Below are 16,404 nucleotides of genomic sequence, written 5' to 3'. Positions count from 1 at the left end.
GGATATGTGCGGTTCTGATTCTCAGCTACCGTGAGAGGGTGAGGGAAACAGTGTTGGGGAATGGTGGAGAGGGAGTGCAGGGGGTTGTCCCAAGGAGAGAGCCCCCATAAATAATGGACATAGATGGAGAAAGGTGAAACAGAATTAGGCTACTGAAGGAACTGAATACGACGCAGAAAAGAGAGAAAGAGAGAGGGAGCTGGAACAAGGGAGAGAAATAGGAAGATTGAAACAGAGAGAAAGAAAGAGCAAGAGAGTGCGAGAGAGAGCGCGAGAGAAGCACAGGCGCATCGTAAAGGTCGCCAAAGTAATATACCTGTGAAATGGAAGTTCACTGACTCTGGCAGGCCTAGAGAAATGAAACACTGTTAGTGCGTGAGGGTGGAGGTGGGGTGGCACACAGCAACCAAAGCTCAGCGAGCCGCAAATAACAGTCAATAACTCAGTCGCTCCAGACTGCGGCTGGCACGGTGGTTTATGTCGGCAAGGTACAGACTGAAACTGCTTCACCGAACTATACTTTAAACGCTATTTCTCACTCAGCTAGGTCATACAGTTACAATGCCCTTGGATGTCACCAATCTCAGTCCTTATATGGGCTTAAATACTAATGCACCATATCCTTACATTTGTGCCACCGGAGCTAAAAATAAGCCTGATACGGTTTGTCTAATACAGGTGTGTCTAACACAGGCATGCTGGAAATTAGTCCTGGAGGGATTTCGGCACTGAATTCATGGGGTTTCCCCTGATGTAACACACCTGACTGGAGTCATCAGCTAACCAAGCATACAGTGGTGTGTTAAGAGTCGGGTGAGCAGTAACCTCGACGACACTCTCCTACATCGCTCACGCCACACTCAAACCTATATTCCTTCAGAACTCAGTTCCTGCCTGCATCCGGCCCTCAATGCAGCCAATCAGGGCTTCCGAGGAGGCCCTGGTTAGCAGGACGGGGTGGCTGGGACGAGGTCTGGAGCAGAGCCGTGCAGGAGGGGAGAAGCGTGGCCGGCCCGGGCTGGGGCATGCGCCGCACGCACCGGTGAACGAGTACTGGTAAAGCTCCTGCAGGTGGGACGGAGCCGGCGGCGGCCGGTACGAGATCCTGCCGGCATCCACATCAGCTTGGGTGAAGACGCGGACGTGCGAGTAGGGTCTGTCTCCATGCTCCAGCGTGCCTGAGACAGAGAAAGAGGGAGAAAGAGAAAGAAGGAGAGACAGAGAGACAGACAGCGAGACAGAGAAAGAAATGAACCACGGACATCAGACATAACAGAAACGTGCAATGTGCAGTTATGCACCTTCTTCAGCTGTATCAGAAAAGGTCTCACATTTTTCACACCTCACCATTTTTCTTTATCTTTTGCATGTGTACATGTTTTGACCCCATTTTCCTTAGCTCAGAAATTTGCTCATGATATCCTAATCTTCGTGACACGGCAGTCTAGCAAGCCGACATAATAAAGAGCCGCTGTCTGGTTGCGTGTTCAGTTAAGGGAGGTTTGGATTACCCAGTCCTGGGGCGAGGGGCTTGGTGATGTTGTAGATCAGCTTGCTGCTTGGTGTCTCCGAGTCAGTAAAAGAAAGAGCTGAGGGAGTGATCAGAGTGACACGATCCTCCAGTGCCTGCACACATACACACACACACACACACACAGAGACAAAGAACAGCTGTGAAGTACAGAAAGCCACCCATTTGAAACACAATGGTGCCTGGAGATTATATAGAGATCAAGTTAGCGTTATTACACATAATAACAAAGGGCAGGAAAATGCACACAAAAGGCCTTAGATTGCAGCATCTAACATTACTTAAGGAGTCATGCAAATACATCTTTTATATTAATTATATATATATGATTATATGAGATTGTTATAGATTATTATTATTATTATTATTATTATTATTATTATTACTACTACTACAACAACACTATCATATAATAAAACCAAACCAAAAATGATTCATACTGAGAAGAAAAAGTTTCCACTAAAGAAATCTGTTTAGACTGTCTGCTATTTCCCGTACAGTGATCTGTAGGTCAGCGCCGGGGGTGAGCTGGGGTAGGCCTGGAGTCTGGGGCATCACTCCAATTGTGAAGGTCTGAGTGTCGCTCTGTGCATCTGGGAAGGCCTCGCTAGACACCTGTAAAGGCATCCACACACGCGTGCGCACACACACACCAGCAAATGTTGAACTAACACTAAAACCAACACGTTTTTCACGCATCCGTCTCACATCGGTTTATCCAATACGTGATTGGATAGATAAACAAGTATGCACACAATCGCCTATGAGTGTCTAGCTCACACACACGGTTGTGTACGATAGAGATCACCAAAAATGTTGCTCACTAAAGGATATGCTGGATAAGGATGGCTGCAGGTGCTTAAAATGCAAGCAGAGTGATTTTATGAGATGGAAAATGTTACTGTGCCAAGGATGATTAGGTTTGGGCTGACGCAAGTAGGTCTCGGGTACTTCTTTTTTTATATCAGAAAGCAGCTTCAGGTTTTATGGTGCTGGGTAGACTAGACTGAGGTAAATAATTCTGAGAGTGGGGGATAAGAGAAAAGAGAAAATGGTTAGGCTAGCTGGACCAGAGAGGACACCAGCGGTAAACTGAAAAGACAAAAGAACGCCTGGAACGAGACAAGTTGTTTTTCTTTCAGAAAGCTTCTAATGTCCCCTGCTAATACATGAAAAGAAAATTAAATGAGATAATGCTGAAAAGATATCAGCTAAAGTAACCTTGTCTGGTTGTTTCGCTGTTATTAAAATCTAGGAGACCACAATCTTTGGTGATGCCACAACACTGCAGAAGTGGTGACCTTGTGTTTAGAGCACATTTGAGATAGTCAGATAGACGTTGTACGTGTGTGTGCGTGTGTTACCTGAAACTGGAAGCGGTCTCTCTCAGTGCCTCTCCCATAGTGCCTGTACCACACTGTGCCCTCGTTGACATCCTGCTGGGTGAAAGTGGAGGTTGGCGTCGAGTCTCTGCCCAGCGGAGAGGCCTGCCAGTCATCCACTGGGCCATCAGCTGGCATGGGCACTAGCACTAGTTCACCTAAAAACACCCACAGTCGTCATCCTCATAACAACATAACACTGCTTGAATCCAAATGACAGAAAATGACACCATGTATTAAATCTATGTACATCCACACGGTCACCAGCTGTTATATCAAAGTGAACACAATGTGGTACCGTGTTGGGGCTGTCCACTGTCAGAGTGAACGGTGTAGAAAATCTCAGAGTCGCTGCTTCCTCTGTATTCAGCATTCAGATGTTTCTTAGAGAGCTGCACTATCCCTCCCTCTCTCACCCAGGCCTTAGGAACCGACAGCATGTGAGGAGAGAGTCCGTTCTACAGAAACACGGCACAGGAGTCAACAGCAGTGAAAGGGCATGAATAACTGCACTGGTAACACGATAAATGTCCAATGGCAACATTGGTCCAATTGCAATAGCAATGAAATCTATCAAATAAAATGAATAGAAAAAATAAATAAAAACCTCAATGTACCGGGAGAATATTTGGATCTCTTTTGGGAATGAATATGCCGTAATATGTGAGAAAAATAACTAATATGCAATAACTAAACTGGAAAAAATATTCCCAAATATTCCCAAGATCACATTCTTGCAACAGATCCATCTTCCACCATCCAAGATAACAGATGAGCATAACCTGATAACAGGCTGCTGCTTCTCACCTATTCACACTACACCACTTTAACATTCCTCAGATTCTATCCTGGGTCCGCAGGGGAGTCTCCAAGATCGTGTGCAGTGAGTGTTATCACCTGCTTCGGAGAAAATCACCAAGCTAAGAAGGACAATTGGATGAAAGATCGGGGACTTGCTGAGGGATTGCTTTGGTAGCACTGCACCAGAGCGCTATGCCAGATCTGCAGCCTTCACAGTGTGCAAGCTGGAAATTTGTGCACCGCTTCAAGGCGGATTTTCTCAGAACTGGGCTGTGAGACGGCACGCTGGCAGAACGGTTCACACTGCAGTTTTGGGTGGAACATGAACCGCGTGATCGCTATCAAAAGTCTAGCAAAAAACACAAAATTGTGCTTGGTGGCTCAGTGTTTTAGGCGAAACGGCGACGAGCTGCTGATGCGTGACAAATTAATATAAACATAATTAGGACACATAAAACTAGGCACGTCCCAGTCAACTGCTGATGGAAAACTCATTTGCTTTATTTAATAGCAAAAACAACATGACAAAAAAGATCGTCTGAATCTAAAGGCTTAAGCTCGCATTCTCTCTCTCTCTAGACATCAAAGTGTTCAAGGGGCCCTCAAGAGCTCGGGGCCACAATCAGGGATTAATCGCCACTGCCAGACACTTCAGGGAGCCCAAAAGCTGGAGGAATTCTTACCAAAAAGCTCAATGAAAGTCAGGTTTTCCATCTATCCCCCTTTTTCCATCCACTCATGAACTCTCACAATGAGATTCCAAGAGCCAAAGATTTGCTCCCTGAACCGGAGTCGTGCTAATCCATTGCTGGTGGATGGCTTGCCGCCTCTCTGTGCCTGTCCGTTGAGCCCAGAGCTTGACCATGCCATTCGATTGCCCAAATACGCAAATACCACAGAACGCTGTGAGGGATACGGTAGCTCAACCAAAACCACTTACATGCTGGTCTTGGTAGTTAACATGGCAACCGGTAACACTAAGACACATTAGCCAAATTTGGTTTAACTATCCTTATAAGCATCCTTCTATGCAAAGACCTTAGGAATGTAGCATGCCCTGCTGACTAAACTAACCCATAGCACTTCCGTGCCACTCTTCTGAAAAGAATTTGATATTTTCAGACCATGTATTGCTGCAATAGGTGCATCCTCAGAGGACAAGAGCAAGGGAATGTTGAGCCTGGTCGGATGATAAATGTGTTGGGAGGCGTATGGACGGGTGTGGAAAAGGTGGACTGGAGCCCGAAGGGAGGAAAAGAAAGGCAAGGCATGGGGGTGGTTGGGCCAGGACCAAAGCATAGTGCTCCTATCGGTCTAGACATCAGCGGGGCTGAGGAAGACGCGTCTGGTCTTGTTTCGGAAGTGTGACGGTACCTGACTGAGTGAGTGGCGATGAGAGCCTCTGTGTGTATGCGTTTATGTTGGAGATCTGCCAAACATATGCTGCTCGAGATGTACTTAGATGAAAAGTGTGTAGCGCCATCCACTATGTACTCTTGGCCAGTAAGGAAACAGCACCAAGCAGTGCATAAATGCAGGGATGTTTTGAAGCTATACTGAGGATTATTGACCACATAGCTATACTTTTGTTTACTTCAGGAAAAAACGATGGCGGTGACATTTTACGGCAATCTCAGTGGTCACTTGTGATTTTTACAGAACTCCTGAAAATAACTTTCCAACTTCAGCTCATCACCAGAAAAAAAGGATCTAAACAACAAAACATATTATTGGTCAGGCAACATGGACAGTTCCAACAGTACAACAGAGATGGTTAACTACCTTCTGAGCAATGTTGACGTGGAGCAGAATGTTCTGGTAGCTGTGTCCGTCATTGATCTGCAGAAGCAGCCTGTCCTGGCTTCCGCTGGTGCCATCGTGAACATACTGCAGCTGTTCACGAGACAGTTCTTCCAGCATAAACTGGGCCACCTGCGCCTCTCCATGGACTCGAGTCAGGCGGCCATGCCTAGGCGGGTCCAGGACCATTAAAAGGACGTCTTGAGGGTTGTCGGGGTCCATAATGTGAAGAACGGACTTGGTCAGCACCGCTGTCTCGCCCGATTCAATGTAAATGGGTTGATTGGTGACCACCAAGGGTGGCTGTGGAGGAAAGAACCATAGCTGAACATTAAATTTCACTTCACAACACTTCACAACGCTCTTTCCAAATCACCTCAACGGAAGAAGACCTGGTAATGGCGCAGCAGGCATACTGTAATAGATTCTGAGGATTTAAGAGGCTAAATGTATGTATTACCCTCTACTCAACGCCACGGACTTGTGTGTAAAAATGAGCTGTTGCTTCATTCGAGTTTCCATTAGCAAGGGTTATAGGGCAAAGAGAGAATGAGGGATCACGGGGTTCTCGCTGAGCAGACGGACGATAATCTCCTTTCCTGACTGGCTTGTGCAGAGCTGCAGAGGACCACCCAGAAAGATTTCACATCTCCCCGCCATAGATGAAAAGCAGATAAGACGCTAATTAAAGCAGCTGCGGGACATTTCGCTGAACGTGATAGACATGATGCAAAGTAAGTAAAGCAAAGTATGGGGTAGTTAGTATGAAGAAGGGTGGAGGATGAAAATGTGTAGCAGAGAAAAACAGTTTAAAACCATAATCAGTAGTCAATTAATTTTGCCTTACGGATAATGTTAATACCGCATGCTGTTGAATATATCAGAAAACGGTCTGTGCAACCGAGTGCAAGTGGCGATTTAGATTTCTAGTATCAAACTTGTTTCCAGTTATCATCCATGAATCTGTGATCTGACATGACCTACAAGGAATAACAAGGGTATGTGGTGTATTTGTGAGGAAATAACATAATATTAACTACTTGTATTCATTAGGATTTATTCAAGTGTTATGTGATGATGTGTATATGACAACACAAATGATTTTATATACCTTCAACAGTGTATATGTATATACACTGAGACATATAAACACAGACCATACCTAGTCCTGTGTGTATATACACAAGACATATAAAAACAGACCATACCTAGTCCTGTGTGTATATACACAAGACATATAAAAACAGACCATACCTAGTCCTGTGTGTATATACACAAGACATATAAAAACAGACCATACCTAGTCCTGTATGTATATACGCAGAGACATATAAACACAGAATATACCTAGTCCTGCTCTAGAAGTAATTTTATTGGAGAATCCCTTTATGATTTAACCTAAAATTACATAGTCTACATCTGGAAAACCTCTATAGTTTACACAGATGTTATGGAAACTATAATTTTGTTCATGAATCACGGTTTCATTTCAGTTCTAAGTTCTTAACAAAAAGCCGACATTTAATCCTCTCATTCTTTTTTTTTTTTTTGTATTAATACATATTTGGTTTCCCATACTTCAAAAAAAAGGAAGTGTTCTTAAATGTGTAGTGGATATAGCTGGAAAAGAAACGTTATAGTTCAGCGGAGAATCTTGCGAGGTTTGGGACGGTGGGACATTATGATGGATTACTTTTCATTCTTAATAATGGTGCAATAATGGTGAGATCCTGAGCTTATTGGTGTCACTTCTCAAACATGTCATTTTATGCTTGCAGTAAAGGAATGCTAATACTACATCCTTATCTCTCTTTCTCTGTTTTTTCTATTTCTCTCTCATTTTCTCCCCCTCTCTCTCCCTTCAGTTTCAATTCAGTTCAATCTGAGGTACACAAATGACATGACAAATAACTGCATCTGCACTGCCAGAGCTTGGGTTCTCTCCCTGTTCTACCTGTTATGAAATCAGGCAAAGGTTTTTTACCCAGTAAATTTACGCTATAAAAGAGAGAAAACAAATAAGAGACGTGCAATTACAACGTGTGCACGAATGTCCAGAACCAGTGGAGCTGGTTGCAGTCTCCTCAGTTCAGGAGAAGCTGTAATGTATTTTGAGGGCTAGATGCTGTGAAGCTGCAGTGGTCTCCAGTGCAGAGAGATTGAGTTTCTTTGTGTGTGAGTGGCTGCATGTGGTTAGACAGACACTGATTTGTGGGAGACTGTTAAGCACTATCTTTAGGAGATGTAACAGGAAGCCAGATAGGAGAGTGCTGTAAGGCGTCTCGTTTCCCCCAGTGTTAGTTACTGTAGTCCCCCTTATGAGTGAAGCTTAAGGGGCAGCTGATCAATGCGGAATCCAGATTTGAGAAGGTTCAAGTTCCCCCACGGCTCACACACACACACACCCACACACAGACACAAACCCTTTATGGAAAAGAGACAGAAATGGAGACTGGGGAGCGGGCAAAGAGAAATAGCAATAGCATTGAAATACTATTGACCGCTGCAATGTTCATTTTATTTCTCAGCCTATAGCGTGTGTGTGTGTGTGTGGGGGGGGGGGGGGGGGTACCTGTTGAGAGACAGCTTGTATATGAACCGTCTGTGGCTGGGAGAATAGTTGTGCATCTGCTGCCCTCAGAGTGAACTGACCAGCCCTGGAAAAAGGACAAATTTCACATACAGTGTCTAATGAGCAAGGGGAAAATATGATGCAGGAGAGACAGAGAGAGAGAGAGAGAGAGAGAGAGAGAGAGAGAGAGAGAGAGAGAGAGAGAGAGAGGGAGAGAGGGAGAACTTGAAAGCTACTCACTAGTCTGCTGGATTTAGTGAGGGCACCACAATTGCTGTGGCTTGGATAATGTGTGTACATGTGAGTTCATGTGTATGTGTGAGTTCGTGTGTGTGTATCCATCCTGTCAAATGCTCCACTGCAGTAATTAAAGCTAATGACTGCTCTCTCTTTCTCTCTCTCTCTCACACACACACACTCACACACACACACACACACACACAGATATACACAGTCTATCACTAACTTTGGATAATTACATATCTTCAAACACTCATTCTGAAACAATGCATTCAGTATCTTTGGACATGAAGTATCAACGCATTATATATACACTATTTGCAATATACACACATTTTTCTCAGATTCCAGAGTTATAGTCCAGTGTAGTTTAACTCACAACACACACAAACCAATTTCATGGGCTCTAATGAAATTACAGATAGACTTCAAAGACTCAAGCTCCGTCAGGTTAAACACACAGTGCCAGTCTACTGGACATGGATTAGTCTTAAAATTGGATTATAACGACATGTCATCGGTGAGCTACGGCTGAAGGTCCTTCTAGTCTGGGTTTAGGACTAATTTTGGTCTGGTTACCCCCCGACCCCCCACCCCAGACGCTCTCAGCCAACTCACTTGGCCTGGTGGGCAGAGTGAGTGAAGCGTACAGCTCTGTGCCTCAGCTGGGTGAGTGTGAAGGTGTCGTCGGGGCCCAGTGCGCGTTCCCTGCCATGCTCCGCCACCACCAGTAGGCCAACGCTCGGTGGCTGCAGCAGCTGCAGCACCGAGCCATCTGATTGGCCGTCAACGTCCTCGACTGAGAGGAGTGCGGGGTCCAGCGGGCTCACACCCCCGATGGGAACCAGGAGCGGCCCGTGAATGCGGAGAGATGGAGCGTGGGTGTTGGCTGTGGAGGGAGGGAGAAATAGGGCACTGTAACACTGTAGTCAATAACAAGCATTTGTTGAAAACCCTAAATTGTGCAGCGGGGTGCTCAGTGGTTAAGGTACGTGACTTATAATTAGAAGGTTGCTGGTTCGAGCCCCACCACTGCCAAGTTGCCCTTGTTGAGAACCTGAGCAAGACCCTTAACCCTCAGGTTGTACTCAGCATAATTGTAAGGTTTTTTTGGATAAAAGCATCTGCTAAATGCCGTAAATGTGCATAATTCTTAATGATTATGTATTGTTTCTGGCTTTTAGGGTATAAAATCAACAAAAATCACCAAAAGAATTGTTTAAAAACTTAGAATTAAAGAAAATGCTCATGTTACCTTTGCATTGTCTGGCCTTCCTGTCACCATAGTATCCACGACCACAATCAGGAGTGCACTGTCCGTTCTTCCGGAAGGTGTTTTCCATGCATACATGACACTCTCTCGCACTCCCACACTCCACACAACCAGATGGGCATGCTGGGAAATAGAGTTGAGTCAGAGAAGTATGTCGCCCAGTCACATTTATGTAGTTATGTGACTATGAAATTGGTATGTATGCATATATAGAAAATATGTAATACTACATATGGCAACATTCATTTCAGTCCTTATTGAGAACAAAACCTGGTGTTTGAAATTATTGCCTAATCACAAGCACAAACCAATTCATTTGAGTACATAATAACATGATATTAAAATTACATTGCCTACAGAAATGAAAAACACAAGCCAATTACTTTACTAATTATTTTGTTTAATTTGATCTCCGCTGGGTGTTCTGCCACACGTTCAGTGTTGATTACAGCTGAGTGTGGCTAAAAATCTCATTAAAACACGAAGGACCCACCAACGCACTGCTGTGTGGCAGAGTCGAGGAAGTGGCTTCTCCCACAGCCCAGCACGCACTGGCCATTCTGGAGAGCATAGGGCACTTGACACTGCAGGCATCGCCCAGGCCCCTGACACTGCTCACAGTGATCATCACAGTCTGGATGGGGGAGGAACGAGAGAGAGAGAAAGAACGATGGAGGGAGAGTGAGAACCAGAGAGAGGGGGCGAAAGAGAGCAAAGAGAGGGGGAATGAGAAAGAGGGACAGAGTGAGAAAGAGAAAGGGAGAGAGGGATATATATGTAGAGAGAGAGGATTAAGAGAGGTCTCTTAATTACAGGTGCAAAAAAGCAGACTTTTGCATTTTCATGAATTATAGATATTCTCTTCATAAGAACATTTAGACTTAACACATTATTCAGCATATGTCACTTAGTATTAGTATGCTGAGAGAGAGCCTGTCTACACAGTGGCTTCCTACACAAGGTTGTAATGATAGAACAGGGTTTGTAAATTCATTACTGATGTAAACTTTTTGGTCAAGGTCACACGGCTTTCCTAAGGCGAGGCCTATTTTAAGGGCGTATTTGTAAAGCCCTTTTCCACCACAGTGGCAAGCACAAAAGATCTGAATAATAAAGCCTATTACATGGCAAGATCCATCACCTTGGGAAAGTTTTTGCAAAAAAAAGGAAAAGAATACAAAACACAATTTCTTTAAATACAATATATATATATATACACACACACACACACACACACAATATATACAATACAGGTCTCGAGACGTATCTCAGCATGCTTGACTGACATTGTGTCATGGATGACAGCCCACCAACTTGAAGCTTAACCCCTTTAAAACCAAGCTTCTGTACATCCCAGGTACTCCCAACCCTTACCTTGACCTCACAGTTTCCTTTGAGAACTCCCTGGTATCACCATCAGAAGCTGCCCATAGGCTGGGCAGAACTTTGGACAACCAGTTGTCCTCCTCAACTCATGTTTTAAATTTAACCCAGTCTTGCAGATTTCTCCTTTTTAACATACAAACGATTTGGCTCTTTCTCTCGCAGGAAGCTACCCAGGTGCTTGTCCAGTCTTTTGTGATCTCAAAGCTAGACTACTGCAACTGGTCTTCCTCTAAGAGCCATCAAACCTCTACAACTTGTCCAGAATGCAGCAGCATGACTGGTCTTCAATCTTCTGAAGTTCACACACATTACTCTGCTGCTGTGCTCCCTTCATTGGCTTCTAGTAGCTGCAGCCCCTTCATGCATGAGGTCAATGGTCAAAGCCCAATCCGTATCTCGAGTACTTCGAACTTCAAGTATGGCTCAGCTTGAAATACCGTGCTTCAGGTCTCATGGAAGACAAGCATTGAGACTATTTTCTGTCCTGGCTCCAAGATGGTGGAATGAACGCCCACTTGCTGTCCAGACAGCAGAGTCCCTTGCAGTCTTTAAATGCAGACTGAAGACCGATCTATTTGCAGAATAATTAAAGGACAACTGACTCTGCTCCCATATTGACTGACTAAATTAGTACTTATTGTAGGGTATTGTTTATTACACTGTTGTCTGACAAACTCTAGCACTTATTGTTTATTGCAATTATCATTGTCTAAGATAGAGCTTATGTATTTTGTACTTCTAGGCATCAGCATTGATCCCTGTATTTCTACACTATTCTAGTTCATTGGAATGTTGGACTCTAACCTACCGTACTGTACTAGGATGTATTCTATGAGCAAATGACAAAGTCTGCTAAATGCCGTAAATGTAAATAATAATACAATTAAACCCATCTGGTTTAAAAACAAAATGAAATATTATAATGAAAAGAAGGAAACACTGATTACATAAAGGGCCAGTGAGCCTGTTCAGCTTTAGTATGCCCTCTAACAGTGACTTCCTGGTTCCCATCAGTCCCTCAGTCTCCCCAAGGGCACGAGAGTCTAACGAGGATGCCACCGAAGCGCGTTCGGAATGGGAAAACAGGATCGTGTTAATGGAGAAGGGCTATCGTTCTAGACGGGCACTGACTCAGGCATCTGTCGCCGTCCTGGTAGGATCCTAGCGAGCAAGCCGGGACGCAGACTCCGTTGTGCAGGACATGGCCTTCCATGCACTGCAGGCAGTCACTCCGCAGGGGACCTTGGCAAGAATTGCAGCTCCAGTCACATTCTAAGCGCGAGGGAAAGACACACAGATACAGAGAGAGAGAAACCAATGAGCTACTTAGAGATGAAGGCAATAAGACAGGAAGCACAAAGAGCCACAAGCAATATTATTTTTATTATTATTATATAAGTCTTATTAACTCCATACTCCCAGAAGCAACATTTAATGGTCCACAAGAGAAGCAAACCACAAGCTATAGAAAAGCTACAGCTCTCAAACCCCCCCCCCATGATCCCCAACGGATGAACTCTGCCCCCTCCCCTCTTCACATACACTCATTTCCCCTCATTTGCCATGATGTCCGTGTTCTATCAATCTGTTAAAGGGGCCGGCGTTTGTTTTCCAGAAGGATATCTTCATTAGTCATTGTTAGAGTAAAGCTCCTCGTTAATGGATTGCTTTGTTTTTGTCTGCTCTAAATAGTTTCCATTTGTTCAGGAGCCGATTTGCATCTTGATGCTTTATTTATTTATTTAAATGATTTGTTAGTTAGTTAGTTTGTTTATATTTCCTGACACTGCAGGTCCTCATTATTGATGGAGATATTCAGGTCAGCTTCGCTTCCTGAAAAAATAAAATCTAAAATTCTGATGTCCATCCATCTACCTTAACTCTATCCCTTTCCAAACATCTAATCCCTCTTCCTGCTATCCAGAGAGGAGCATTTTTAACTTCTAGGTCAGACATACAAAACAAAACAGGCAACACCACAAACAACACCAACGACTGGCATTCACGAATATTACTGCAGTGCAGTCACCACTGTTCCAAGCTAATTTTCTCTCTCCTGTAGGGGTAAACATTAGTCCTAAAAACAAGCACAGCACACACTACCAGGCACAACGTGCTCTCTCTCTCTCTCTCTCTCTCTCTCTCTCTCTCTCTCACAGTCTGTATGCTCTCATACCTTTTTCCTTTTACTCTTCCTCTGCCATCCCTCACTCCATCTCTAAGGACTCAAAAACCATCTTTTTTCCCATGTAATCTCCTCTTCCCTCTTATATTCTTTAATAACCTGGACTCTCTGGGTACCAGAGCCCCACATGTTTAAGTCAAACAGAGCTAAATCTCATTAAAGCATTAAAGCGTTCTCTGTCTTAAAAGGAAAATGTGTGCAAATACCACAAACAATAGTTTCCTCTTAAAAAGTCTAAGATATCCAGTAATGAAAGATCTGACTTTTCTTTGCTCATTATAGACACAACATGCATTCCTCGAATAAACAGCACCATAATTTAGTAGCTTTCAAGGCCATAATGGACTGCTGTGAAAAGGAGGTTTCACCAATTGCTGGTTGTTGGCTGACAGTGGAAAAGAGGCAAAACTAGTGAATATGTTCAATAAGTTTCACAGGACGATGTGCTCCCTTAGTACACACACACACACACGCACACGCGCACACACACACGTGCACACACACGCGCGCGCACACACACACACACACGCACACACACGCACACGCGCACACACACACGTGCACACACACACGTGCACACGCGCGCGCACACACACACACACACGTGCACACACACATGTGCACACACACGCGCGCGCACACACACACACACACACATGCACACGCGCACACACACACGTGCACACACGCGCGCGCACACACACACACACACATGCACACATGCACACACACACGTGCACACACACGCGCGCGCACACACACACACACACACGCACACATGCACACGTGCACACACACACGTGCACACACACACGCGCGCGCACACACACACGCGCGCGCACACACACATCAAACCAGCCATTAGCTGACTGCACTTTCTACATTTTGAACTGCAACAGAACCTCCATTCTGCTTCCTCATTTCAGCAGCACGTGGTATCACATGCAGATACGGCTCGAGGGCTGGCTGCTGGTCTCACCTCTGCAGGTGCGCGTAGTGGTGTTTAAGTAGTACTGCTGAGCACAGCTCTCATACTGACACTCTCCGAACAGCAACACCTTGGCTGGGTCCCTGCAGGATGTACATATTTCTGCCATCTCGCAGCTCAGACACTGGTGGTCACATTCTGGGAAAGGTGTGGGCACACACACACACACACACACACACACACACACACACACACAACAGGAAAGCAAAATGTGGTAAAATACTTTGCAACAGTGTAAATATTTGCAGTGTGCCGTAGTACTCACTTTGACACATGCGGTTTTCATCAGCGTAGTATCCGATGGCGCATCGAGGGCCACACACGCCGGATGGGGCCAGCACAGCAGGGGCCACGCAGGATGTACAAGACAGAGGCCCCTCCCCATTGCAGGCTGCACAGGAAGTGTGGCATTCTGGGAAATGTAGGCAATGAAATGCATGAACTGGGGATGAATTAGTCAGGGCTTTCTTAACCACAAATGTCAATGTTGCCATAGTTTTTTTCTCCACAGGCATTAACGCCACCATATTCTTTGCATGCACCCTCAAGCCACTTTATTATAAACACCTGCCTTGCACCTACACCCACTGACCACTATATGGTTACTTTATAAGTGCATTTTACTGTAGCCTGCAGATCTACTCCATGCCAAATCTGTCAGTCACATCACTACACGACATCTACACTGCACATCACCTGTCGACCGAAAATCATGTGGGTGGCTGGACATTCTTAGCACAGCAGGAAGGCATGTTTCAGGAGGGCAGAGTTTGCAGGCACGCACTCATGTACAGCTGACACTTTTATCCAAAGCAACTTACAATTACAACTGAGTACAACTTGAGCAATTGAGGGTTAAGGGCCTTGCTCAGGGGCCCAACAGTGGCAACTTGGCTGTGGTGGGTCTTGAACCAGCAACCTCCTGATTACAACCACCTTAACCACTAAGCTACCACCGCCCGTAACATGCCCACAACACTTTCAAATTTGATGCTAGTGCAACCTGCCGGTTTACCGAGGCCAAGCGCACAACCACCCTTGGCGATGCCAGTAGTGCAGACCAAAAGGAGCGAACTTCAAAAAGTACATGTGCGCACGAGCCATCCACAGGCACGGACACAGATAAAGGAGCATGTGATCGTTCAGAAGGCACTGCTGTAAATGCCAGGTATTAAAGCTGGCCACTGCATCATGACAAATAATAAAGACAGTTCTAGCACATGGTAGGTCTCAGTCTAACGCACAGGGGCCCAGACGTCATTGCAGTCAGGAGATCTGATCAGAGCCTCTGTCTAACAGAGCTACGCAGCTACGCACAACGTTACGAGACCCCGGGGTGGGCATGTAGAGTGAGACATTCCAGAGTGAACAAAGCCCGGTGCCTAGGATACGTGTGTCGACGGCCGTAAGTCTGGACAAAGCCGCTCTAGGCTGATGTTAAGAGCTTTGATGGGGGTCTTTGCCCAAGTGGAGGAGAGAGAGCAGATGCTCACTGATAACAAGTGGTGCTTGTTACCAGGGAAGGTGATTATGATGTATCGCATGCAACAGAGCAGCAGGCCTGTATTCCTCTAGGGTGAGCCGAGTAGATGGACCGTTGCAAACCAGTCTCTTAGTGGTTTAGCCAAGATCTAAAGCAACCCTGGCGGGGGATGCCCTGGCGCGCGCTCCGGTGCCAACGCAGGCGCTGGTTGGTCCTCTGGCCTCTACTCACTCCTGCAGGTGCCGCGATGCTGGTGGTGTCCCGGCGGGCAGCGCTCCACGCAGCGGTCTCCCAGCAACAGCGGCTGGCGAGGCCTCTTGCACCACAGGCACACGCTCCCAGAGCCCAGGAGCAGGTCTTCAGTGCACCGCTGGCAGCTGTCCTGGCACTCTGAGGCCGAGAGAGGGAGAGAGAGGGAGAGAGAGGGAGACGCTGGTGTTTAAGAAGTGTTTTAAGTATTTGTCAAGGGATCTGTCCTCCCCCTCTATTTGATAAGTGCAATCGCTAAAGGTGATGTAGTCACCAAGGACTTCATACATTCTGTGCCACAATATCACAATTTTTACAAAGAGATGCTGTTAAAGGACTTTGAAAAGGAGTAAAAGAGTGTAGAATGTATGGGACTAAAAACAACACTCTCATCTTTTCATCTTTCCTGGCTTTTTATCTTGGGGGGGGAAGGGGGGGGGGTGTTACCCTACACTACTGATACTATGAGATTGTCTGCATTGTGATGAATATGCAGAATATGAGAACCAGCTAC

At 45.5% G+C, this 16,404-nt stretch overlaps 1 protein-coding gene across 4 annotated transcripts in view; it reads right to left on the bottom strand.

The window, feature by feature from the left end:
* The window catches only part of fras1 (Fraser extracellular matrix complex subunit 1), a 92,137-nt gene that overhangs the window by 27,343 nt on the left and 48,390 nt on the right, over nucleotides 1-16,404 (bottom strand). For 3 of the 4 annotated variants that reach the window (XM_027029021.3, XM_035529625.2, XM_081714132.1), the window contains 15 exons: nucleotides 15,873-16,031; nucleotides 14,424-14,570; nucleotides 14,150-14,296; nucleotides 12,117-12,257; nucleotides 10,093-10,233; nucleotides 9,582-9,722; nucleotides 8,945-9,215; nucleotides 8,087-8,171; nucleotides 5,497-5,817; nucleotides 3,212-3,371; nucleotides 2,896-3,071; nucleotides 2,030-2,146; nucleotides 1,512-1,626; nucleotides 1,041-1,178; nucleotides 317-349 (listed from right to left, as the gene is read on the bottom strand). In XM_027029021.3, the coding sequence (XP_026884822.3) occupies nucleotides 317-349; nucleotides 1,041-1,178; nucleotides 1,512-1,626; nucleotides 2,030-2,146; nucleotides 2,896-3,071; nucleotides 3,212-3,371; nucleotides 5,497-5,817; nucleotides 8,087-8,171; nucleotides 8,945-9,215; nucleotides 9,582-9,722; nucleotides 10,093-10,233; nucleotides 12,117-12,257; nucleotides 14,150-14,296; nucleotides 14,424-14,570; nucleotides 15,873-16,031 (2,292 nt within the window). The remainder of the gene's footprint in view (nucleotides 1-316; nucleotides 350-1,040; nucleotides 1,179-1,511; nucleotides 1,627-2,029; nucleotides 2,147-2,895; nucleotides 3,072-3,211; nucleotides 3,372-5,496; nucleotides 5,818-8,086; nucleotides 8,172-8,944; nucleotides 9,216-9,581; nucleotides 9,723-10,092; nucleotides 10,234-12,116; nucleotides 12,258-14,149; nucleotides 14,297-14,423; nucleotides 14,571-15,872; nucleotides 16,032-16,404) is intronic. The other variant, XM_035529626.2, reaches the window with a different exon arrangement.

The sequence above is a fragment of the Electrophorus electricus genome, chromosome 5 (assembly GCF_041902795.1).
Source record: "Electrophorus electricus isolate QZ-2024a chromosome 5, ASM4190279v1, whole genome shotgun sequence".
Taxonomy (NCBI): domain Eukaryota; kingdom Metazoa; phylum Chordata; class Actinopteri; order Gymnotiformes; family Gymnotidae; genus Electrophorus; species Electrophorus electricus.
Note: the sequence above shows the minus strand (reverse complement) of the source record. Positions and strands in the feature narration are given on the sequence as shown.